This window comes from Zeugodacus cucurbitae, chromosome 6 (genome assembly GCF_028554725.1).
Source record: "Zeugodacus cucurbitae isolate PBARC_wt_2022May chromosome 6, idZeuCucr1.2, whole genome shotgun sequence".
In the NCBI taxonomy this organism is placed as follows: Eukaryota; Metazoa; Arthropoda; class Insecta; order Diptera; family Tephritidae; genus Zeugodacus; species Zeugodacus cucurbitae.
The window spans coordinates 37,027,602-37,054,729 of NC_071671.1; the positions used below are offsets into that span (position 1 = coordinate 37,027,602).

Consider the following 27,128-nt stretch of genomic DNA (forward strand, 5'->3'; position numbering starts at 1 on the left):
AATGGTTCGCTCCGCAGAGCTAAACAGAGAAGGTACAGTTTTGTATAAGAGCGTACAGCTACTGGCGTACGCCGATGATATCGATATCATTGGAAACAACACCCGCGCCGTTAGTTCTGCTTTTTCTCGCCTGGATAAGGAAGCGAAGCGAATGGGTCTGGTGGTGAATGAGGACAAGACGAAATATCTCCTGTCATCAAACAAACAGTCAGTGCATTCGCGTCTTGGCTCCCACGTCACTGTTGACAGTCATAACTTTGAAGTTGTAGATAATTTCGTATACCTAGGCACCAGCATCAACACCGATAATAATGTCAGCCTTGAAATCCAACGCGGAATCACTCTTGCCAACAGGTGCTACTATGGACTGAGTAGGCAATTTAAAAGTAAAGTCCTCTCTCGACGAACAAAAACTAAACTCTACAAGTCCCTCATCATTCCCGTCCTACTTTATGGTGCAGAAGCGTGGACGGTGTCAACATCCAATGAGACGGCACTAGGAGTTTCGTATACCTAGGCACCAGCATCAACACCGATAATAATGTCAGCCTTGAAATCCAACGCAGAATCACTCTTGCCAACAGGTGCTACTATGGACTGAGTAGGCAATTTAAAAGTAAAGTCCTCTCTCGACGAACAAAAACTAAACTCTACAAGTCCCTCATCATTCCCGTCCTACTTTATGGTGCAGAAGCGTGGACGGTGTCAACATCCGATGAGACGGCACTAGGAGTTTTCGAGAGAAAGGTTTTGCGGAAGCTTTATGGTCCCTTAAACATTGGCAACGGCGAGTACCGAAGAAGATGGAATGATGAGCTGTATGTGTTATTCGACGACATAGACATAGTCCAGCGAATAAAAAGACAGCGGCTACGCTGGCTAGGTCACGTTGTTCGAATGGACGAAAGTGGCCCAGCTCTGAAAGTTTTCGATGCAGTACCCGCTGGTGGAAGTCGAGGAAGAGGGAGACCTCCATTCCGATGGAAGGACCAGGTGGAGAAGGACCTGTCTTCACTTGGTATTACCAATTGGCGCCAAACTGCCCAAAGGAGAGATGAGTGGCGCGCTGTTATGGACTCGGCTATAACCGCGTAAGCGGTGTCTACGCCCGTCAAGAAGAAAAAGGTCCACCAATGTTGGCCATTATCCTCATTAGCGCCGCCGTCACCCTTGACACTTTTTCGCACGCTTTATCTAGATGCGTCTTGTAATTTAATCTCGAGTCTATCATTACTCCTAGATATACAGTTGTGTTGTAATGTTAAATCTATCAATATTGAGCGTGGCAACCTCCATTTTCTTCCTGCTTGTAATAAGTATTCCTTCTGTTTTTTGACCTGTTAGCTGCAGCTTTGTCGCCGTAAGTCATTCTTTTATTTTTGTCGCCGCTTGATTACAAAGTAGTTATATTTGGCTGATTTCTTTCGCTACTATTGTCACTGCGATGTTATCAGCATATCCAATAATTTGTACCGCTTTGGGTAATGGAAGGCGCAGTACTCCATTATTTAAGACATTCCACAATAGCGGGCCTAGTACCTTGTGGTACTCCTCCCGTCACTGCACATATTTGTGGTCCTTCGTCTGTGTCATGTAATAGTATCCTGCCGAGAGGTAATTGGAGATGATCTTGATTTCGAGGGCTCATATGCTGTGGGTCCAATAGGCTGAGTTAAAGGCATTCTTAATATCGAAAGTGACTACCGTACAGTTCTCTATAGTACCATACATCCACCTGAGTCCTTCTATCGATTTACTTGCGATATAAGTAAGCTTCAGCTTGTTGTTGACCTGTGTCTTCGATATCCATATTAATTATCGGCCAGGCCCGAGAGATTGTTCCAGACATACATATATTATTCGCTCCGGAATTTTCCCGATTGTGTCTAGCATTCATAGTGGTCGGTACGAGCTGGTTCTCCGGGTTGTTTGTTTGGTTTCTGTATAAGAACCAACCGTTGCCTCTTCCAAATTTTAGGGAATACCCCCTCGTATGAACTTTGTGAACAGCTCAGTGTTAATTTAATCGCAATCGTTCTTTTCAAATGTGATCCTGTTACCAGTATTCAACAGTACAATATCCAGTGATGAGAATTATTTGAGAAGGGCATCTCCTCTTCTATTCGTGTGGATGCAACCCCATTTCATTGCCACGCGTTGAAATCTCCTGCCACAATCTTCATTGTTGTATTTGCAACTTCTCGTACCAGGTTATCTAGGATTCTTTAGCAGATATAAAAGTTTATGCCACAGATTGTTGCACGCGTGTAATATGTATGTGTGTTGCATTTATGCGTGCCACATATAAATGTATGTTGCATGTAAATGCATATATGTTTGTGTGTTTATTTATGTATACAAATAACATATAAACAGCAAACAAACATTCGCTTGAGGCATCGAGGGATAGGGTTTTGAAACCAAACAAACATAGAATATTGCCTCCAAACAATTTGGTTCTTTCAGGTAATTTCCGACAAATACTTCCCGTTCATTCACGTTCAATGTACGCTAAGTACAATTGACAATCCAATAGAGTTTTTGAATTCATTGGGTATGCCGCCCATTCCACCGCACCATTTACAAATGGAGTTCCGTTTATTTTGCTTCGTAATTTGAACCCATAAGAACTTTGCAATAGCACACGATTAGTCATTAATTTTTATGATTCCTTCATATGTATAAATTTTCAATGGGATTTGAGTCTATACTTCCTACAGCCAGTCAATCCTTCACATTTTTAGTTGCGTTCTTGGATTATTGCCATGTAAAAATTTTAATTCAGAGGCGTCGATTCGAAAAGGAATGATTCTATAGTATTTTTGAGAATTTGAAGTATGAAAATTGGTCCAGCCGTTCTCTTACGTTTCTTTTGCGCCGCAATGGTTTTTTCGACTCATTCGTCACACAACTGAGCATCATTTGATAGGCTTCCTGCAAGGCTGCTGGGTACGCTAAGCCCAAATTCCTCATTTATTTCAGCCGTAATCTCTCAGGATGATTTAAAAGCATCAGCTTAATCTCATTATGATTCTATCAACATGTTATGTTGTTTTATGTGCTTGAGCTTTGCGTTTTTTTATTTTTCAACAAATTGGTATCACTTTTAACAAAATTGATGACAATCTGAGTTAAAATTTCGTCTTTTTTGTGCAGATAAAAAATTATTATAATTTTTCCAGGAGCACAATGCAATATCCAATACAATTTCGGTACAATCAAAAACTAACCTATAAGGCCTCGACTAGAATGTGTCTAAGCGTTTTTAAAAATAATTACCGAATTTGCGAAAGAAAATACCAGTTGGTTTAGATGGTTAAGTCAGACTGAATTTACAATTTATTAATTATAATGGTTCAAGTTAATGGTACAATGATATTTCTGCTTACAAAGCATAATTACTTATTTTACTTATTACATATGTTTTACATTAAAGTATGCATTTGGTTAAAGTTAAGTGATTTTGTTTTATATCTTTTACATTGGTTTTTACAAAAGCAAAGGAAATGGTGTCTTATTACAGTTTTATTGATTTCCGGTTGTCTGGTTAATTTCGTCAAGAAATTCAGTAAATTTATCAGTTTTACTATTTGTTGTTGGTTTATTCATATATGTAACTACTCCTCCTTTTAGATCAGAATTCTCCTGAATTCTTTTATTTAATTAAAATTTTATATACTTGTGTTTTTTAATAATGAGAGTAGCTATTAACAAAATTATAATAATGCTTATGATATTGCAAATATGTGTAATATTTGTATGTATTTTTAATTTAAAAATGTTTTCCATATTTGATTTATGTTCTTCTACTATTTCATCAAAAGTTATTTTTTTTGTAAAATTCTGAATATCTTTATATTTCAAAGTTACAATGTATGTATGTGATTGGCGTTGCAACCGTTTAGCCGGTTATAGCCGAATCGACGATAGTGCGCCACCTCTCTCTCTCCTTCGCAGTTCGGCGCCTTCCTCGGCTTCCTCCGGCGGGTACTGCATCGAACACTTTCAGTGCTGGAGTGTTTTCGTCCATTCGGACAACATGACCTAGCCAGCGTAGCCGCTGTCTTTTTATTCGCTGAACTATGTCAATGTCGTCGTATAACTCGTACAGCTCATCGTTCCATCGTCTGCGGTATTCGCCGTTGCCAATGTTCTGAGGACCATAAATCTTGCGCAAAATTTTCCTCTCGAAAACTCCTAGTGTCGTCTCATCTGATGTTGACATCGTCCAAGCTTCTGCACCGTAGAGCAGGACGGGAATGATAAGCGACTTGTAGAGCTTGATTTTGGTTCGTCGAGAGAGGACTTTACTGTTCAATTGCCCACTCAGTCCAAAGTAGCACCTGTTGGCAAGAGTTATTCTGCGCTGGATTTCGAGGCTGACATTGTTCGTGTTGTTGATGCTGGTTCCCAGGTATACGAAATTATCTACGACCTCGAAGTTATGACTGTCAACAGTGACGTGGGAGCCAAGACGCGAATGCGCCGACTGTTTGCTTGATGACAGGAGATATTTCGTCTTGTCCTCATTCACCTCCAGACCCATTCGCTTCGCCTCCTTATCCATGCGGGAAAAAGCAGAACAAACGGCGCGGTTGTTGCTTCCGATGATATCAATATCATCGGCGTACGCCAGGAGCTGTACACTCTTGTAGAAGATTGTACCTTCTCGGTTTAGCTCTGCAGCTCTTATAATTTTTCCAGCATCAGGTTAAAGAAGTCGCACGATAGTGAGTCACCTTGTCTGAAACCTCGTTTGGTATCGAACGGCTCGGAGAGGTCCTTCCCAATCATGACGGAGCTTTTGGTGTTGCTCAGCGTCAATTTACACAACCGTATTAGTTTTGCGGGGATACCAAATTCAGACATCGCGGCGTAAAGGCAGCTCCTTTTCGTGCTGTCGAAAGCAGCTTTAAAATCGACAAAAAGGTGGTGTGTGTCGATCCTCTTTTCACGGGAGTTACAATATTATCTTTAATTTCTTCGACAAAATTGGAAAAATAAAAGTCGTTAATTTTATTTGAGCAATTATTAAATCTTATTAAATAGTTTCCACTTATTATAGGTAATTCTTGATAACATGTATTATTAATCTTTAAATTTATAGCATTTTTAATAAAAATTGTTTTTATATTCATTTGCATTATTTCGAGTTCTTTACATTTTATAAGATTACAATTTTTTATTAAGATACAATGTTTGCTAATTTTCATTTGTTCTAATGATTTATTATCTTCCAATATTAATGTTTTATTTTTATAGGTAAATATTTCCTCTATTTTTGCATCTATTTCATTATTTTCATTGTTAGGTATTGGCATTATTTTTCTTATTTTTACATTTACAAAATTGTTTGGTATTTTTATTCCAAATACTAGAAATGTATTATTTACCATTACTGTTCTCAATTATAGATATTTAAGCTTATTATAATCGATATTATATTTTAAAATTTCTTCATTAGTTAAAATATTTGGATGTATTATCCCATATTTAGCTGATACAACATTTTCTTGTATATGTTCTATTTTACTTTTTAAGAATTGAATTTTTGTGTATTGATCTAAGTATAAATTTTGTTTATATTCTTCATATATAAATTTATTTATTGAATTAAGTTCTTTTTCAATTTTTAATCTATCGCTTTTAACAATTTCTTTTAAATGTTCAATAGCTGATGTAAAATAATAGTTAATTTTAATTTGTTCATTAAAACACATCGTTCGTAAAAGGTGTGTTTCATAGTTTGTCTGTCATTTTCGTCCATTGTTCCAAAAAGCCATTTTGACATACTGCCAATTGCATTAACTAAACCTCTTCTATTTCTACTTTTAACTTATACCAGTGTCATTAATTTATTCCTTGTGTCCAATAACTTTCTTTGTAGTATTTCTTTATTTTTTATTTTCATTAAGATTATATTGTCGGTCATGTCGTTAATAATATTTTCTAATTGTTGAACGTCAATCATATGTAGTATTATGTCACTATCTTTTGGTATTTCCTGATCTCTAATCTGTAAATTTTAATGGTCTCTTTATATTACTGATATGTATTTTGTCTAAGTTCTGCTTCCTATATTTAGGCTGTTCCTTGTGCCTAACTGCTTTATAATTCTTTATAAATCCTTCCTTTCTCTTTTCCTTATAATTTTCTTTATTCAGATTTAATTTATTTATAATTTTATTCTTTTCTGCTGTTAAATTGTTTTTTTTTTCTATTTGACATGTTTCGCATTGGTTAATTACTACTTGGTTAACTACTATTATAATAGAGATACTGACCTGCAATATACACAGCATTTTTCTGTTCATGCAAGTACGATATTCTGAAAAAATCGCAATTGTATAACGCCCAATTTTCATATTCTACATATATAATTCTAACGTTAAAATACCTGAGCATGGAAAAACAGATGTGCCATTTAATTTAGTTAGTTAGTTAGAGTTTATAAAATCACTGATTTTTAAGTTTGATGTTTTGTTAAGTTTGTATCAATTATTAGTGAAAGAACTTCGGTGACATTTACTTCCTGAAAAAGTGGATTTGATTCCAAATGTACTTCTCGTAAGGTATCCGCTACGGACTTATCAATTTCTGCCAATTTTGCTATTCTACGTTGCTTAGTCAGTTTGGAGCATGCAGAGAAATCAGCAGTTGGTCGACCACGTTTACTCGCTTTTGCTTCTTCTTTTTCAGATGGCAAAGATAGAGTTTCGAGACTTAAGGTAACAACCTCTTTGTAAGAGAGCCACTTCCGAGTAGTTTCTTAACACGTCTGACTTTACGCGATGGTTTTGTTTCCACATCATCTCAATGCGTCTGCATAAATATTTTACACATTTCAGTATATCATCAAACGGGTGTTCGTCACCTTCAAAACCTGTTTTTCTGACTACATCTTCAAAAACTTACTGACCTTTCGCCGTATTTGATCCATTTTTGGAGCACCAAAATTCAAAAATATAGGAGCGAGAAAATATGCCTTGATGAGACGTCCCTACGATAAGAAATTTAAAAAATTAAAATCTCAGAGAGAGGGAGTGAGACAACAACAACTAATTCTACATTTGTTTATTGACATTACTTGCAAAAACCAATGCTATAACACGCACATTTGATGTACAAAATACACTTTGAAACTAAAAAGTTAGGTTAGTTTAATGAACTTTATTTAGAAACCTGCAAATCCCTGCACATGAACTTAATAGCACAATTTAAAAACTTGTTATTACTGAAAAATAATACAATTACCATCTACTTTAATTTCCATTTTCAGTATTTTTATTTAGACACTTTTTTAAATTAAACTTTTGCAGTTGAATGTACACGTTGCTTTCGCTTTTACTTTTGTCAACTATTTACTTCTGTGCAAAGTCGTTCATATGTTGCTTTCACTCAAGAAGTTCCGTTAGAAATAATCAAAACAAACTCAAAATACATAAATTTGATGGCATATGCAACTATTTATTTAGCTACAAGCACAATATAACACTATTTTATTGTAATTATGCACTTATATACATAAGTGGTTATCAGTACCCCGCCAAACTAAAAGAAATTTAACCGCAAAAAAAAAAGAAATTGTTTTTTAGGTCATAAGCATCAAAAGTTAAATGAATAGTTTTGTTTCTAACAGTGCATTCTCATATATCGCATTCCTGTATATCTCTTGTAAGTATATACAGTAATCCCCGCTATAGTCCTAAAAGTCTTGCATGTTAAGGACGGGGACGGGGATTACTGTATATAGTTACATGAGAATGCACTATTAGAAACCAAACTATTAATTTAACGTTTGATGTTTATAAAGGCACTTAAATGAATCCCGCTTAAGTGCCTCGAGGTACTTACCAAGCATTTTTCAAATACTTCGATCTAATATTTTTTCTTTTAGAATGAAATTTACAATTATTTCTTATTAATAACAAAAATACTTATTAATAACAATAAATATGAAAAAAATTACAAAACTATGTACATATGTATATGTTTTCCTTTTGACAATTCTCAGCGCATTCAATGTCAAAAATATGAAAAGGCACTTAAAAGAGGAAAATTGGAAACCATTTTGTATTTGTGGCTTAAATATTACAGTCACTTAAGCGGGAAAGGCACTTAAGCGGAGAGTCTTAGGCGCGGAATTTTATAAGTAAATTTAGAGAAAAAATAGCGGTGCCGCTAAATATTGTCACTTAAGCGGGAAAGGCACTTAAGCGGGGATCACTGTAAAACATTTTTTTGCTGTTGAAATGTTTTTGATGCAATTGTTTATTTTTCAGATTTTTGTTTAAATGTTTGATTCGAAAATGTACCCTGCACCTAAAAAACAATTTCTTGATATAGTCCTCAAGAGCAATATCTTTACATTTATCAAAAAGTATGTCTACCAAATTTCTGTCACTGGAAATTTTGTCGCTGTTAACACTTATGAACACGTCTTCTAAAAGTTTTAACTGGTCTAAAAAATGTTGGTTCGGTTTTTTAAGTCTTGTCCCCCCTCGCTGGTCTACTCATGTCCATGTACTATCAGTTGAAATCCTATCCCCTAAATTTAATTTGTGTAGTAAGAAACCACCCAAATATTCCAGCCCATCTTCATAAAATGAACCGAAACTTGAACTACTTAAATATTTATTACTAATATAGTTAAGCTCGTTACTTAAAAAGTGCTCTTCGTCTATGTATCTCTCATCTTCTAAAAAATATTCCGGCTCCGGATCTAGGTAAGCCATATGTATTTATATATACCAAACATATATTTTCGAAGGCGATATTTAAAATGTAACGGTGTTGGATGGTCATATTGCCCCCAACCCTTCTCATAGCTCCAAAATAATGCTCTAAGATGTCTAGGTTCAGGCGCTGCGTTAAATTATACTCCTTCCCAAAGTTGGCATTTAGGTACTCATGTAATAGTTTAAGAGACGTACTGGAAATAAGTACTCCCTTTTGAAAAGGAGGTCTCAGACATTATTTTTGACATTTTTTCCAGCACTTCGTTTTGCTGCAAAAGTGCTTTTCCATAAGGCATTTTACTCGGAGTTTGGTTTGAACGAATATTAGAATTAAAAATATCAAACCAGTTATTAACAAGCAGGATAAAATATGCGCATTCCACCGCGTTATATATGTATTTCATCGTTATATATGTCCATCTTCTTATAGCATAAGCACACGTGTTTGAAAATAGTTGCGCAGCCAGCTTTACTTTCGATGGCTGATTCAAAACCTGCTTAATTGTCTGTATTGTAATTATTTTGCCTTCATAAATAAAACCACTCTCAATAAAATGATTTCTAATCAATTTTAATAGGTGCGGTGCATCAGCAAAAACGAACACGCGCTGTGCATCATTGTTAGGGAGATCAAACCAAGTTTTTGCTAGTGAATTAGTATGAATAATTGTAAATTTGAAAGCATTCTCGTAAAAATATAATAATATACCACTTACAAGTTGAGATACCAATATATTTCCACATTGCTTGATTAGAAGGACCCATGTCCGAAACGACTCAAATGACTGTGAAGTTTGCTGAATATAGTTTTGATATTATATTCTCCAATGTATCTTTATTGATTTTACAATCAAATCCATAAAAATAGGTTGTTTCCATGAGGCCATCAATCCTCGAACGAAAACAAATTGAGCATAGTTAGATGGTTTTCTAACTCTCTCCATCGAATCATACTCATAGCAAGAAATTATTTTCATCTTATCTATGGAGAGCACAGAGATCCGTTCCTCTTTACATAAGTTACTATGTTTCATTAGTTAGTTGTTTCATAAGTTATTATGTTGTTTAGTTTAATAACATTTTCTAAAAGCCCTTCATTCATTTTTAATTTTCGCACTCAGTTATTCAAAGTGCCCGTGCTTGGTAGAGGATAGCCATTTTTTAGTATATGCCTATATGCTCTCGGTCCTGATGCATGCAAGATTATAGCTGATGAAATGTCTGACCATGACCAATGTATATTTTTATTTACAATCAGCTTCGTAATCTAACCTTCTGTAAAATTTTTTTTTTCACTGCGGTTACAAGTTTACTCAACGTCGATACTTCATTTTCTAGCGAACTATGATACATATATGTACAGTAAAATCTCCTTATTCGCGCTTCCTTTATTTGCGGATTAAAAAAATGAGACCCAATTTCTATATACGCAACTAAAAATTTTTTATTCGCGGATCTAATAAACACATACATAATAATAAAATCATTCCAATAGGTATCCAACCCAATAATCTTGTCAAATGGACTAATAAAAAAGTAAAATAGATCTTATTACAAGAAAATGTTAAATATTTCACTATTTTCGCAATATTTTTGAACTTTTGTTAATATTTCCATATAGAAGGGGCTCACATGGAACAAGGTTTAAGAATGGCAAATGAGCTCTGCGATTTCTTTATGAACATTGATCCGTCTATGGAACGAAGTCTAATTTTTAAGAGACAAATTGCTAATGCGACTGCTGTATATCAGTCTGAATTGAAGGAGCTTTTGAAATATATCCCCTATAATCCCATATAAATTACCATCCCGTATTCACGGTTTCTGTATTCGCGGCATATTTATGGAACATATATCCCGCGAATAAAGAGCTTTTACTGTATATAATCAATCAGTGCCTGTACGTTATATTTAAATACGATGTTAATGAAAAGCATAACAGTGACATGTGATGCATTACAATGCTACATGACCTGCATGGCCCTGTTTAAACTTGTTCAACTAAAAGTAACTTACTCGGTTTGAACAGCTGCCTTAACATGAGCAGTATTAAAAAAGGCGTGGTTCTCGCTCATGTGCACTAGAAATTTGGGCCAATTCCAAAAAAGAAACTCCTCACCACAAATAACATGTAGAGCTTCCAAACACTAGTTAAAATTTTAGCACAAACAAGTTTGTCTTGAGGCCTAATCAATATTAGGTTGGTCTGGTAGGCCTGCAGGCCACGCATAGACCAGTTATGGTCCTATTATTCTATTTATCAGAAGATTAGGGTTTCTTACATGCTTTCTTGAATAACGGGAAGTAATTTTAATGAAGGTACTGCATTGGGGCTTAGTCGTCTTCTTTTAAGTGGAGATTCCGTTTTAAAACGTAGCCCACATATTCGCCATGACAAGGCGTGGTTTCATACCACATAATTTTTACCTCATTTTCCCCCACGTTTTCAATCGCAAACAAGCTGTTTATGTATAATCAAGTACTAAAGCCAATTTGGGCCTATAGAGCTTAACTATGGGGTTGCTCAACTCAAAACTGTATTGCCTGCATTCAGCGCTTCCAAAATAAGGTACTAAGAAGTATAGTTAATGCTCCTTGGTATGTTAGATCTGTTTACCTTCACCGTGATCTTGGTGTGAATTCAGTAGTAAACGAAATAACCAAACTTGGAAAGACTCACGAAATGAGGCTTATACAGCATGTAAATGAAGAGGCATACAGACTCATCGGTACTGCTGAACGAGAAAACCGACTGAAACGTAAGAGGCCTTCAGACTTAGCAAGGCAACTGTAGCATTGTAGCAATTTCTTTAACATTTAGCTTTTAATTATTATTTTTAAGTTATTAGAATTGAATTGTTGTTAGTATTTAATCATTGTATACTAGGTACAATTGTAATAAAAAAGGGTTAAATCAATGAAAACATACATGTCAAATACGGGTAAAAAAGATTAAATGTCATATACTTAGTTCACATTGTTAATTACACTTTGGATTTACTCACAGCTTTATTTATTTACTTTTTATGTAGTATGTTTTTAAATTTTATGATCATACGTTAAAACATGTATTCTGTAATTTTGTTTGATGCAGTTTGCTATTGTTTGGCTCTTGACGTCCGTATCTCATGCCTTTCTTACACGATTTATGAAATCTATATTTGTAATATCATATTTTTTGTTCGCCTCCATACGAATATAGATAATCCATTAAATTTTTTCCTTGATAGTAAAATTTTAAATTTTGTATTATGCGATTCGATTTATGAAAGGAAATTTGTTTGAAATTTGACTTCTATGCCAATTTAAGAGTTCGAGTTATGTTGAACTTCAAGTTATAGAAATTTGAGATATGGAAGCAAATTTGTATGCAATTTCAATTCAAAAGATCTAGTTATGGAGATCTTCGACTTATAGAAGTTCGATTTATGGAAGTTCCACTGTATATACATACATATATATTATTATGTTACATTTACATATATAATATTATATATATTTCAAAGGTTTTTATGGAATAAATAATAATGAGGTAGGCATTTATTACGTATGTGCGCATGTACATACATATATTAATATCAAATATAAACAATATATCTATAAATTACATACATATATACCTATATACAAGTCGTTTACGCATAATATACAAGCGAATCTGTAAGCGTACATTTACTAACATTTAAATTAACACAATTATTCTCATTTAACACTGAAAACGCTCAAATCTGTTATTTTTGAGCACTCTGATTTTAAATACGCGAAACACGGTTATAGAAAGAGTACCCCTTAACCTTCTCTACACCATGAACCTTCTCTATATTTTACATTCTCTGGTACAACGCACCATTTTTTTGTTTTCATGTCAAAAAGTTGTAATAATTGTGGAGCGTACGCAAGCAAACAGGCCCATATGCCCAATATTTAATTTCGTTTATTCTTATGTCTTGATGTCTTATGCCACTTTTGTCCCTAGGTTGCAACTTTTCCTTCTGGAGGGAACATTAGAAAAATCTTCAATTTATGATTTTTGTCATCGTCGCGAAAAGGCGTTTGTAGACATGGCACCCGCGGAGAATGTGTATAGTGTTGCTTTTATGAATGAAGCAACTTTGCCAAGTGAATGTGCACTTGCGTTCATGAATGAAAATGTTTTTGTTGTGTTTATTAACTACAATATTTGGCTACAGCGATTGGCTACCATTTTGACTTGCGATGCTGCTCATCCACAAGAATGATAAAAGACAAGATCACGCAATTCGTTTACAGTTAGCTTTTTTTGGGTTTTAATTTCCTGTTAGTGACGCACTCACGACCCCCAAGCGCTCGAGCAAAATAAAAAACGAAAGAAAAACTGACAAATTGCACGGTAGTACAAAACAATAAAACCAAGACAAAGAACTGAAGTCTAGGCTAGTGCTTTATTATTATTTAAAATTCTAAGTGAAAAATGTATTAACTGGAAAAAGAAGTCCGCAATGGAGGAATTAAACAACAATAGTACAAAAAAGTCGTATATAAAGAGTTTTTTCACTTTTCCAACCAACAAAAAAGTTGACAAAATGGCGAACTTTTTGTAACAAAACATATAATTTTAATTATAAATATGAATTATTATATTGGATTATTTTTTAGATGACGATTTTAAGAATCACGTTCATTGTGATATTTTATCTGCAAATAATTCAATTTGGTTCACTATGTTTTACATTTTCGTTTTCCATTTGACATTTCTTCTGTTGCCTATTCCCATTCGGTGGCCGTGAGCGCGTCACTTTGTCGTAATCTTGTCTTCTATCATTCTTGGTGCACGCATATGCAAATGTTTGTTTGTATGTTTGCTCAATGGCATGCAAACATATGTATGTATATGCATATAGAGCAGTGATCGGCAGCCCATTGCCCGCGGAGCGCTCTCTGAGCGCACACTGAAGTGCCTTGGAGACGATCAAATAATTGCGTCAAACAACACATATGTGTTAGTGATGTTCAATCATGTGTTGCCCGCAAACGTTCAAATTAACACGTCAAACATCAGTTTAGTTTTGAGCTCGTAACGAACGGTCATCATGTCATCGTCGGATGATGATGATCTATTATTGGCAATTCTTATGAAAAAAAATTTCTCAATTTTTGTATTATTTTATATTATTTAGTTTATTTTATTATATTTTATTTTACTTTATTTTATTTTATTATTTTAATTTATTTTATTATTTTATTTTATTTTATTTTATTTCATTTTATTTTATTTTATTTTATTTTTTTTTATTTAATTAATTTATTTTATTTTTTTTATTTAATTAATTTATTTTATTTTTATTTAATTTAGTTTATTTATTTTATTTTATTTTAATTTTATTTTATTTTATTTAATTTTATTTTATATTATTTATTTATTTATTTTATCTTATTTTATTTTTTTAATTTTATTTTATTTTATTTAATTTAATTAAATTTATTTATTTTATTTTATTTATTATTTTATTTTTTTTTATTTAATTAATTTATTTTATTTTTATTTTATTTAGTTTATTTATTTAATTTAATTTAATTTAATTTAATTTATTTATTTTAATTTATTTAATTTAATTTAATTTAATTTAATTTATTTTAATTAAATTTTATTTTATTTTATTTATTTATTTATTTTATTTTATTTTTTTTATTTTATTTTATATTATTTTATTTTATTTTTTTTATGTTATTTTATTTTTTTTATTTTATTTTATTTTATTTAATTTTATTTTATATTATTTATTTATTTATTTTATTTTATTTTTTTTTATTTTATTTTATTTAATCTTTTATTTTATTTTATTTATTATTTTATTTTTTTTATTTTATTTTACTCTATTTTATTTTTTTTATTTAATTAATTTATTTTATTTTTATTTAGTTTAGTTTATTTATTTTATTTTATTTTATTTTTTTATTTTATTTTATTTTTTTATTTTATTTTATTTTTTCCGCATCGCTTTACTTCACATATCCATGCCCTCTCAGCTTGAAATCTTCCCTGCAAATGAGCTCATGCTTGTCAAACATGAGTGGAGACGATCAAATTATCGTCCGTCAACTAGAAATATCAAAAATTTTTGATTTTCATCAAACAGAGCCGACAACAGGTCGGTGTAGCGTACGTGTAGCCGACGAGAGCCGACGACACAAACAGACTTAAAGTGTTTGACGCAATTATTTGATCGTCTCCAAGGCACTTGAGTGTACGTGTGAAACACCCCAGCGGGATATGGTAGACATTGGTAAGCGAGCAAGGTAAACGATGTAGCATGATTGTTTCGCTTACTCCGACCGATGAAAATTAACACGGCGATGTCCTACGAAAAGTAACAGATCACCCCTTTCGCTTACCATAGGGACGAAGAATTCTTCGATGCCAAAGTAAACGAAGAGTTCTTCGATGCCACAGTTAACGATGAATTCTTCGATGCCACAGTTAACGATGAATTCTTCGATGCCACAGTTAACGATGAATTCTTCGATGCCATAGTTAACAAAGAATTCTTCGATGCCATAGTTAACGAAGAATTCTTTGATGCCATAGTTAACAAAGAATTACACCATGCCACAGTTAAATTCGATACAATCGTTATAAAGGTTTTATTTTTTGCGAAATGCACTTAAAAATTGTTATAACAAAATGTGTTTAACTGAACTGAATTATTACAAATTGAAATAGTTTAAAAACGTTAAATACACATATATATAGTATATATAAAATGATCAAAGGTTGAAAACAGCAGGTTTTAAAAAACGTTAAATATATATACAGGCGGGTAACTAGCGGAAAGAACCGGGATGCTGCGAAAGCGGAGATGTTGGTCGAACGACGTCGTAATGAAAAAAGGTGCGCGAGATCCTTTCTCGTTCCTTTTTGTTCGAATTGGTATGCTGCTTTTAATTTTGTGGCTGAGCCTCTTTTCGTTTTTTATCCAAGCAACGAGACTTGAAGAAACGGCCTTTGGCGAGTTTGATACTTTTTTGAATTTGGTGTATATACTCCGACTCGGTGAAACCTTCAACTTTCACACATTCTACAAAAAAAGTTGAAAGAGTATGTTTATAAATTTGAAGCTATGTCCTTCAATGTTAAAAATACGAAAAACTTACCAAATAGTAACGCATTAAAGTGCGTAAATTCCTTCAAAGATTTTTTACCCTTCACACCAAAGTAATTGTATTCCAGCTACAATTCAACTGCTATAATTTTATGCAGTGATTTTTCAATTGCATTGTGACCTAGCAGGTCTTGTATTATAGGCATCTGCAATAAAAAAATGTTGATTTTTGAATTAAAATGTGACACTGAAGTGTAGTATTTAAAAAAAAAACTCACATATTTTTCCTTGTTACCTTCCAATTCTTTGTCAAGTTCTTTTAATGCTTCATCAGTTTTTAATGGAAATTTATTAGTAGATTTGCGCCTGTAACTCATTGCATTTATGAGGGCATTATTTGCTGACTGCACGGTGGTTAATTTTCTCAACAGCTCATTTGTGGTGTCAACTTGTTTCGTCAATTTCTCTATATGTTGTTGCATTTCAACAATTTTTTTTCCAGACTGACGATTTTGCATGGACAAGAATCTGAAAACATAAATTAAACATATAACGTTGTGAAATATCTACTTTTCGTATTAAAAGAACTTACTTTCGTTTTTGTAATTTTCCGCAACCGATTTCACGCTAAAAGACTTCAGCCCGTGGTAACTCATCTTATAGGTCCTTGCTGTGAATAATCGGTAGAAATAAAAATTGATTATTGTAAGGCAGACACATTAATTTGTATAAAATAAGTTGGACATCATAGATTTGCTCCGCTTCTTCGGTGTCAATGTCAGCTATGTAAACGCCCAAATCTATCATCGATTTCAATGGTTCCGTAAATAGATTGCAGCAGTTTTTCAAAACTTTTCCATGCATATAAAGATCATCATCTTTCTTCGATAATCTTATAATTTGTATTGCCACTCCCGGTTTAACGTAGCAAAAATTATCCGGTAATTTATCGCTGATATTAAAGTCATTTCCATAAAATCGAATAACCTTCCCACATCTATTGACTTTTGGACCCACATATCTGTCTTTTGTAAACACGTTTTCGTATTGGTATCTGTTATTTATTTGTTGTAATGTTTCTCGGGGTCTTTTAACGAACCGCTTTAGGGTTTGCAAAAAATTTTCGAATGCATATGCTGAGAATGAATTCAGAAAACCGCACGATTTAACGGAGTCCACCAAATGCAGCACTGAATGTACATTGTAACTTACTTTTTCTTCTCCATAAAAGGTTGGGAAAAGGTGCACGAAGTAATTAAGCTTTATTTCTTCTAAATTGTTTTCATAGGTTTTTTGTGACGAAAGCAATGCATATGCACAGTGCAACAAAGAAAAATGATAATAAATACTGTCAGATACAATGTCTTTCAAAGCAACCATTCCCGTGTAAAGTACAAACTGTCGGAACTCTATTGCTTTCCATCTTGCAATTTCATCTAAGCTACGTGGTTTTCGAGCAAATTCATTGGGTATGTAAGGTATGTACGAAATCAAAGTTTTCGACAGCATATTTTTCTGCTGCTTTGTCAACTGATATCCTACATTCGGACCATTAATTAGACATTTTAGCATTTTTCTTACAACTCCAAGATCTAAAAGGTGCATTGGTTCAACAGGAAAAGCGGAGACCATTCCCACACCTATTTCTTCGAGACACGATTTTTCCATTTTTTTATGATGGCCCACGCTATTTCTTGCAGCAAAGTCATCGTCAGTTCGAAGATTTTCCGTCAATGTACTGTAAGTTATTGTATGGTTTATTTTTTTACCCACTTGTGTGCACTTGCTGCATCCTTGAAATGAGTTGTGACCTACTGTTTGGCAGATAAATGCTCTTGCTGGGGCATCGCAAATAAAGCATCGCACTTTCACTTTGATTCTTCTGCCATTGACTTCCATTCCGTATTGCGTTAAAGTTTTTAGTTCATAAGCAAAATCGTGTAAATAGTTATTCACGTCTGCCGGTTTCTGTTTGCCTTCAAAAACACCAATCAACATCACCTTCGTATTTCTTTTTGGATGCAATTTTGCCAATATAGGCCACAAGCTTACATTTGAGCTTTTGTACAAAGGTAAGCCGTCAATACCGATATCGATTTCAAATTTATCAACGTCACTCAACGTTATCGCGATACTCCTTAGTTGCTTTTCTAGGCCTATGTGCAAATAATTTCCTGGCGCAACAGTTCTCAATCTGCAGGTCGCTTGCCGTAAAATTCCTTTCGAAGATGTTGGTACAGAAATATTCTCCGACTGCAATATTTTTAACAAATCATCGAAGCAGTTCCTTGTGACTTTATGACGCGCAGTCCACATTTTCAATTTTTCAATTAATTTGTCACAGTTCGTTTTTTGTGAACTTTCTTCTTTTTCAAAAAATTCGACTTCAGCATCAATATTGTCAAAGCTACAATTCACCGCATCCTCTTCAGAATCATCTTCAGTCATTTCGTAAAATTCACTACAATTCACCGCATCCTCTTCAGAATCATTTTCAGCCATTCCGTAAAATTCACTTTCTTCATTTTTAATAAGTCTTCTCATATGTCTTTTTGAGAACATTCTTTTTCTTTTTTATTCTAAGTTTAAACACAAAAAAATAAACAAAATTTTTAATCAAAATAGTAGCTCACCTGATCACGACCAACTTTTTGCTTGATGATTTGACGAAATAATGAAAAAATTTACTTATAAATTTTATTCCATCAATTTGTATTTGTCGTTTTTCATGTACTTACTTGATTTGTAAATATGAACACAGTAGAATTTAGCCGTATAGCTTACTTTTATGCATTACCAGGTATCGAAGAATTCTACATCGAATTTTCTTCGAAGTATTCTTCAAAGAAAAATGTAAGCGCTGAACCATTATCCCGCTGGGACACGTACTTGCAATCATTTTTACACCATAGACGCGATGTCAGGTCAGTCGCTTGCTGACTTCACTGCGAGCAGGATGTATGGTGGATTGTACGCACGAATGTATGAACACAAAAGACAATTCTTTTATATATATTATTATATTTCTATTTAGATTATTCATTTTTTTATTATTTTTGCAAGTCAGTTCATAAAAACACAGCGATTAATTTTCCAACTTCATTCGCCATTTAAAATGTTTGTATTATAATTAATAATTGTGTGTTTAATTCGAAGTAGTACTATCGATTTTTGTTTTCAAAAAATGTAATTTACATACAGTTTACAGCTTTATAATGTTTTCATACACATTTCTATGCAGTAAAAACAATTGATTGTATATGTTAAGCTAACGTACACTATAAAAATTATTGTTAGGTACCCAGTATTGGTCCTAATTTCCCCAGTTCTAAAAAAGTACGGGACCAGTAGAAGAGAACTCTTGGTCAGTTGAGTAGCTCTCAACACGCATACACTCTCACAAAATAAATTGTTTGATTGTATAAGTTTGCCGAACACTGATATAGAGCAATACGAAATACGATTAGTGCTCCAGTTAGATTAACTCCGAATTTTTATTATGTTCTGTAAATTTGTTTTTGCTTTTTTTAGATTATTTGAACTATTCGCGCTTATTAGTTTGTTTATTCCCGTAACTGGTGTGTGCGTGACGCACTACTTTGCATTTGTGCAAAAATAAAAATACAGAACTTCATCTTACATTCTAGAAAATGTGTTAGATGATGTGCTACTTAAGTGTGCCATTAGTGATGACGATTTTAAGATGGCCACTTCCTAATTGTCGATGTGTCATTGACATATTTCACACATTGACTCAATACCCTACCAGACGGAGCTAACTCATACACCACTACACATGCAAAAATTTTCAGCTTTTACCAATACATACACATTGCTAACGTTTTGTAGTTAAGTGGCAATCTCGGTAGTTAGAGTAGCAAAATTCATTAACCCTATTTTTTGTATGTGTAAGAGAGAGATACAATGAACCGTTCAAAAATCGCCGCCATGGCCACTGTTCATTTGAAAATAAAATTTTAAGTGAATGGATGTAAGTGCGTTTTAAATATTTCTTTTATTTTGTTAAGTGTTTTTGGATATTTTTAGAATTTTTAAATGCAGTTATTTGTGTTGTTTTTGTTATTAGTTTTTATAATTAAAATAATTTCATTCCAGTTATACGTGTGTGCACAGGAAAGGAAGAGCAAGGAGGTGGCGGTGGAATTGGTGGAGGTATGTTTCATATATTTTTAATACATAATAAAAATTAGTAATTTTAAATAATTTCAGGTTTTTGGATTTAGCACTGGTGCAATATAGTATAACAACAACGGAGAAACAATGGAAAATAACATGGTAAATATAAATGCGTATATGTGCATGTTGAGTTAGTGCGTATTAAGATGTACATACATATGTACATGTGTATGTATGTACAAGAATGCATCTGGTCCAAAATATTTATTTAGAATAATTTTTATTTTGATGTTAAAAAGTTGTTTATTTTATATATATATATATATATATGTATATACGTTTGTTTTTTAGCATTACTTATATTTTCATTATCCATTTCAGATATTGAAAACACAAAGGCGTTAGGCGTCAATTGGTAATACCAAGTGTAACCAGGTCGCTCTCAACCTGGTCCCTCCAACGGAGTGGAGGCCTTCCCCTTCCTCGGCTTCCTCTGGTGTGTACTGCATCGAACACTTTCAGGGCTGTAGTGTTTTCGTCCATTCTGACAACATGACCTAGCCAGCGTAGCCGCAGTCTTTTTATTCGCTGAACTATGTCAATGTCGTCGTATAACTCGTACAGCTCATCATTTCATCTTATGCGGTATTCGCCGTTGCCAATGTTTAAGGGACCATAAAACCGCAAAACCTTTCTCTCGAAAACTCCTAGTGCCGTCTCATCGGATGTTGACACCGTCCACGCTTCCGCACCATAAAGTAGGACGGGAATGATGAGGGACTTGTAGAGTTTAGTTTTTGCTCATCGATAGAGGACTTTACTTTTCAATTGCCTACTCAGACCATAAACACAAATACTTTGTACAAATGGAGGATTACAATAGCTACAATTTTTTTAGGTTTGTACTACGAATACAAATATATTCTTATTTTCTAATCGTTAATAACAATTTCTATTTCTAATATTTTTCAGGCATGATAAACAAGATAACAACAAATCCCATCGGACATTTAGATTAGCAGTTGCACAACCTCTTTCCGACGAGCTGAACCTTTTTATGATGTACATATGGGATAGGAGTGTGTGGAATTGACATCAAACAATATTGGTTGATTAGTTTCGTTGGATCCTTACAGAATAGTTATAAGGAAATCGTTCGAGTTTAGTACTAATGTATTCATTTGCTAATTCATAATTTAAATGTAAAATATTATTAAATTATACAAATGAATGTTCGAATACTAATAACATTCGTAATAGTAATGGAATTTTATTTGAGTTGTATAACAACAACTACAAAAAATAAAAATGTAATAATCAATACTAAATTTATATATGAAATATGTAAAAAGTAAAAATTTAATAATTAATACTAACTTTATTTTTAAAATATATAAATTTTGTCAATGTATAAATATAAATGTATAAATAGCTGCAAAAACGTTTGTAAAAAGTTCACTTTGTACTGAAATGCTAATATTTAAAAATTAATCTATAATGATTATTAAAAATTTAAAATATTATACAATACTAATTTTAATGTAAATACACCATACAATTATAATAAATAAATAAAAATAAAAATAAAACAATTTCAATTTTTAATTTTTAAACGGAAAAGTAGGTGACCTATAGAATGAAGACCAATGGAGACCAATGAACCAAATTTAAGTAACGAAACGGTGACCCAACAAATGACCAATACCTGTGATTAACCTTAGAACCGTGACATGGCTATACAACTTAATCTCGTGACTTGGGCACTCAGTGCCCAGTAATGTATTTTGTTTGAAAATTTAGACTTTTAAGACGTTTTTTTTACAAAAACGTCATTATCTCGCTTGTTTATGCAAATAATTTATCGAAACTTGTGTTTATTGTTAGAAACAAATGTATTTTTATTGAAAAATATGAAAATCAAATAAAGTTTTAATTTCGAACTGCTCAAATGGGTGAAATTCTTCGCTGTCTCTTTGATGCATTTTGATTGGCTGTAGATGTTGTTGGAGTATTGTCCACATCTTCATCATTGTCTGAGTCCGTATCGGCTTCGGCATTGTATTTTGCAAAATAGCACTTTTCACATGTCCTTATATAGTGTTTGGTACATGTCGGAACAAGGCAATGGTCACAAACTGCTGTTGTTTCATTATCGATCTTAGCAGTTTTGCAGGTTTCACACCGCCGTTTCAAAGTGTTTATCTGTGGCAAGAAAAGAAAATAGTGAAACATATTTCAAATGAACTAAAATTAAATTAAAATTAATAATGAAAGCCTACCTGTACAGTTGGAAGCGAGCTCGTCACTGCAGGAACCCGTTTGAAATTTATCAAGTCCATTGCAATTTTAGTTGAAGAATTAATTCTTGTTTTGCATCGGTTTTGTAATTGCTTTTGCGCTAGCTCCATAGAGAGTTCTTTCAAAAATATTTTGCGCTTTTCAGACTTATTGGTATTCCACATAGGGTGGCTAAGATCAAACAGTCTGAACGCTGCAAGTCCAGCAATATCCAGCATATTATAAAATAATGCCATGGGCCAGCGATTTGTTTTTCTTTTGCCAGAGAATCCACGTAGCATTTTGTCAAAAGTATCAACCCCATCTTTATGCTCATTATAATCATGTATGACTTGTGTTTTTTTTTGTTACAGTATTTACATATTCGCTGGCATGAGCAGTTGAAAGCACTAGCACGTTTTTCTTCGAATGTGTTGTAAAGCTTACTAATTGCATTGATTTTGAGAAACAAAACACTGATTCAAACAGACGCCTTTTTTTTGCTTCTTCAGAGGATGTAAATAATTTTGGCAATTGCGGTTTATTGCCTCTTATTGTGCCCACCAAGGTAGTATTCCGCACAAGCAAATCTTCCGCCAAGTCATAGCTTGTGAAAAAATTGTCCATCGTGATATTCATACCTCTGTCCAAATATCGGTTGGCGAGTCGCATAACGAGAAATATATTTCGCCTGCAAGTGGATAGTTGGTTTTTGCGTCAACAAGCCAAAATATTTTTATGCCATATTTTCCAGGCTTAGAGGGAATGTATTGGCGGAAACTGCATCGGTTTCTTGTTGAAAGCAACTGCTCATCAACTGTTAATTCTTTACTTGGGACGAATGGTATCGGCAAATTCGCCAAGAATAATGTCCAAGCATGACGAATAGGCGCCAATTTGTCGTATCGTAGTCTCTCAGCACGAGTCCGGGAATCGTCAAAGCGTATAAAACGGCACAATTGTTCAAACCGATGCAGTGACATCGCTGCTCTATAAAAGGGCATGTTCGTTTTGTGAAAAAGATCCTTAGCATGAACTAAGTTTGCCTTCTCAGCACCGGAATATAAAATTATTGCAATAAAAGCATATAATTCCTCCGCATTTGTGTCTTGCCAATATCTCATTTTTTTTGGAACTGTTTGATGCATGTTTGCCTGTATTACTCTTTTAGCTTTCCTGTTCGTCTCAAGAGCAATACCTTCAACAAGAGACGCTGGGAAAACGCGTATGAAGGCATTACTTTTAGATCCAAAACTTTCCGTGCATAGTGACGTTGATTGTTTACGCATTTCCAATGCCAGTTCCACTCGCCGTTTTTCAGTTTGGCTTGGTTTTGACCACCATACTGTTTGATTGTTCCTTCCCTGACCACAATACTTTTCTGCATTCGTCAGGGTCCATATATACAGCAGTCTCCTCCTGTATATATTCTTCGAAACGTGGATCTCTAATGGCCTCAGCATTAACATCTCCAAAGTCCGATTGGTCACTGGGTATCGATTCGTGATCATCACCAAATTTAGGTTCTCTTCCACCATCATCATCATCGCTATCATTAGCATTCAAATAATTTGAAATATTCTCCTCTTCTTCTTCGGTCAATTCACGACGTAAGTTGGCCAAATAAATCGCTAATTCCTCACTCATTTCAAAAAATAATATTTGTCACAACTAAAAATCAACTGTTCACTCGAAAATTTTACGCGAAACTAATTAGAAATGCACAATAATCATCAAAACCGTTAGAAAATTACGACTCTTCATACAAAATATATGAAGAAATTCTATGGGCACTGAGTGCCCCAAGTCACGTATAGCGTACTCACCATATAAAATGCCGTTACTTTCTTATTATAAGAGCTAGGTACTTAATTTTGTCAACTTATAACTAATATTATAGTTTATCACTATGTCGAAATTTGGTTAAATTGGACTGCCCAATTCCCAGAAATTCCATATCAAAAATGAGAATGGGCACTGAGTGCCCAACTCACGGTTCTAAGGTTAAGGGGTTACCCTGAAAATGATAAATCGAACAGTCTCCACTGATAGATGGCTGATTAAAAAAAAAACTACTACAGGGGTCTCTGCTAACCACAGAGTGACATATGCCTTTCCAAAACAAAGAAAAATTAGAGCAGAAAGACATATGTTGCATTGGCGCCAAAATCAATGAGAGAGAGCGAGCAAGATAATCACAGGTATTGGTGGCGTTAAACCAATCATGGCACAGTATTAAATTTGGAGGCCAAATTTTCCAGATTAGATTTTGCGTATTCAGATAGAAGTCCAATTCATGTAACTGATCAAGAGATGAGCATTATGCGACAAGGATCGAAAGCCTTAATTGATTACTATAATGAAGTAAATCAGAAATTGACATTATTAATTAATAAAACCATTATGACACATGGAACAAATTCCGAAATAACGAAACAATTGAATATAAAGAATCACGAAACCGCGCTTAGAACATTTACAACAGGTTTAAATTATCATTAAACCCAAATTTTATTTACATTGACACCTACCGATTTCCCAAATGCTCTTGCTAAAGCGCAAGAACTTTATTCAAACCAAATGCGATCCCAATTTGTTTTGCAATTTAGAAAAAACAACAATGAAAAATTTTTACGCAACCAACCTTAAGTTAACAAAAGATATCCGAATTTTCAGAATAATTTAATTTAATTCAAACCTAAATATTCAAATCGTCCAAAACCAATGAACGGGATCAATCAATCCAACTAATGTAAATAGACCTGGGGTGCCTATGCAAACAAAGCAAGTAACAAGCTAGGAGCAATAGATTTAATTGGTAAACCAATTATAGACCGACAAACATAACAAAGAGGCAAAATGAAAGTGCATAAGCAAGCACACAACCTCAACCAAAAATACAAAGAATCATTAACATTGGTGAAAACCATTTTTTAGGGTAAACTCTGGTTTCTTCTTCTTGACTGGAGTACACACCGCTTACGCGGTTATAGACGATCTCTTAATTGGAATCAATTTCTTAAATAAAATCGGGACCACAATAGATATTTCAAATAGGAAATTATAAAATAGAGAAAATACATTTTCTCAATGATTTAATTTTATTAAACCATTTGGGACAAGAAAGTCCTAAGTCGCCAGCCAAAGCTTTCACCGGCAAAACAAAAGCAAATAAGCATAGTAAAAAATCACAAAATAATATTAAAGAAAAAAATTAAAACACTTGGGACAAGAATATTCTAAGACGCCAGCAGAAGTTCCTACCGGCAAAATATAGAAAAAAACGAATGGTAAACAAGTAAGGAAGGGCTAAGTTCGGGTGTAACCGAACATTTTATACTCTCGCAATTTATTTATTTAACTTTATTTATATTAATAATACACAATTTGACCCACATATTCGTCATATATAGTGCATAAAGTCTAGTGAAAGTTGGAGACCATAATATTAGGTTAGAAGCACCTATGAGGGCCTCGTATTCGATATATGGGGCCTTAAAAACCTATGGTCCGATTTCGATTTATAGAATGGGGCTGCCACACTATAAACATAGTATTTGTGCAAAGCTCTGCACAGATATCTTCACTAGTGCTTACTTTATATATTGTAAAGTAAACGATTCAGATCGTCTTCAAAGTTCTGGTATATAGGAAGTAGGCGTGGTTGTGAAGTGATTTGGCCTATTTTCACAACATATCATTGGGATGTAAGGAAACTATTACAAACCAAGTTTCATTGAAATCGGTCAAGAAGTTTCTGAGATATGGTTTTTGACCCATAAGTGGGCGACGCCACGCCCATTTTTCATTTTGTAATCTGAGTGTAGCTTTCATCTGCCATTTCCTTTGTGAAATTTAGTGTTTCTCACGTTTTTGGTTATTGAGTTAACCCACTTTTAGTAATTTTCAACCTTACCTTTGTATGGGACGGGGGCGTGGTTATTTTCCTATTTCTGTCATTTTTGGACTGTATAAGGAAATAGCTAAAAAAACGACTGCAGAAAGTTTGGTTTATATTATAGCTCTATTGGTTTGCGAGATATATACAAAAAACCTATTTGGGGGCGGGGCCACGCCCACTTCCCCAAAAAAATTACATCCAAATATGCCCCTTCATAGTGCGATCATTCATACCAAATTTTATTTCCATAGCTTTATTTATGGCTTAGTTATGGCACTTTATGTGTTTTCGGTTTTCGCCATTTTGTGGGCGTGGCAGTGGTCCGATTTTGCTCATTTTCGAAAGCAACCTTCCTATGGTGCCAAGTTTCATCAAGATATCTTAACGTTTACTCAAGTTACAGCTTGCACAGGCGGACGGACGGACGGACAGGCAGACATTCGGATTTGAACTCCACTCTTCACCCTGATCACTTTGGTATATATAACCCTATATCTAACTCGTTTAGTTTTGGGTGTTACAAACAACCGTTATGTGAACAAAACTATAATACTCTCTTTAGCAACTTTTGTTGCGAGAGTATAAAAACCAAAAGATAATATTAAAAAAGAAAATTAATTTGGTTGCGTGGTTGTCAACCAATTTGAACTATTTTCATAACATATCATTGGGAAGCCAAACATAGATTATGAAGCGAATTTCATTGAAACTGGTCGAGTAGTTTCGGATATATGGTTTTTGACCCATAAGTAGGTGGAACGACGCCCATTTAAAATTTTGTATACTATTTTGAGTACACTTCTTCTGTACCATCTTTATAATTTAAATTTAGAAATTTAAGGTTTCTGGTGGGTTTTCTTACTGAATTTAAGCATTTTTAGAAGTTTTCAACATAACCTTTGTATGGGAGGTAGGCGTGGTTATGATCCGATTTCCTTTATTGTTGGACTGTATAAAGTAGTACCTAAAAGAAAGGACTCTAGTTTCCTTGATATA

The 27,128-nt window shown here is 33.7% G+C and overlaps 2 protein-coding genes and 1 long non-coding RNA gene across 6 annotated transcripts; 1 reads left to right on the forward strand and 2 right to left on the reverse strand.

The window, feature by feature from the left end:
- Positions 1–14,959: 14,959 nt before the first annotated feature.
- On the reverse strand, positions 14,960–18,997 carry LOC128922693 (uncharacterized). 3 transcript variants are annotated; one of them, XR_008471873.1, is made up of 4 exons: positions 18,451–18,558; positions 16,410–16,487; positions 16,096–16,345; positions 14,960–16,023 (listed from the first exon to the last, which is right to left on the reverse strand). XR_008471873.1 is itself a non-coding variant. In XM_054234108.1 (4 exons), exon 1 carries the CDS (start codon positions 18,377–18,379, stop codon positions 16,475–16,477), a length of 1,905 nt encoding a protein of 634 aa, XP_054090083.1. In that variant the 5' UTR covers positions 18,380–18,997; the 3' UTR covers positions 14,960–15,793; positions 15,870–16,023; positions 16,096–16,345; positions 16,410–16,474. The 3 variants fall into 3 exon arrangements, 2 of the variants coding, with proteins under 2 accessions (XP_054090083.1, XP_054090082.1); XM_054234108.1 differs by having other exon boundaries at positions 14,960–15,793; positions 15,870–16,023; positions 16,410–18,997; XM_054234107.1 differs by having other exon boundaries at positions 16,410–18,997.
- Positions 18,998–19,596: 599 nt separating this feature from the next.
- Positions 19,597–21,398, forward strand: LOC105220251 (uncharacterized). Its single transcript, XR_008471874.1, has 5 exons — positions 19,597–19,808; positions 19,934–19,990; positions 20,048–20,113; positions 20,336–20,852; positions 20,927–21,398. It is a non-coding gene; the product is annotated as an uncharacterized LOC105220251 (long non-coding RNA).
- A 230-nt stretch (positions 21,399–21,628) lies between these two features.
- LOC128922419 (uncharacterized) lies at positions 21,629–26,540 on the reverse strand. 2 transcript variants are annotated; one of them, XM_054232766.1, is made up of 2 exons: positions 22,234–26,540; positions 21,629–22,156 (listed from the first exon to the last, which is right to left on the reverse strand). In XM_054232766.1, the coding sequence occupies exons 1-2, from the start codon at positions 22,531–22,533 to the stop codon at positions 21,899–21,901; spliced, it is 558 nt and encodes a 185-aa protein (XP_054088741.1). In that variant the 5' UTR covers positions 22,534–26,540; the 3' UTR covers positions 21,629–21,898. Both variants share the same exon structure in this region; 1 of them encodes a protein (XP_054088741.1).
- Positions 26,541–27,128: the final 588 nt, after the last annotated feature.

Bases quoted from the DNA above. Each gene is read 5' to 3' on its own strand.
- LOC128922693 (XM_054234108.1), bottom strand. From the start codon at position 18,379: ATGTTCTCAAAAAGACATATGAGAAGACTTATTAAAAATGAAGAAAGT.
- LOC128922419 (XM_054232766.1), bottom strand. From the start codon at position 22,533: ATGCTACGTGGATTCTCTGGCAAAAGAAAAACAAATCGCTGGCCCATG. The intron at 22,157-22,233 runs GTAGGCTTTCAT...TTCTTGCCACAG, and splicing joins GCTCGCTTCCAACTGTACAG to ATAAACACTTTGAAACGGCG.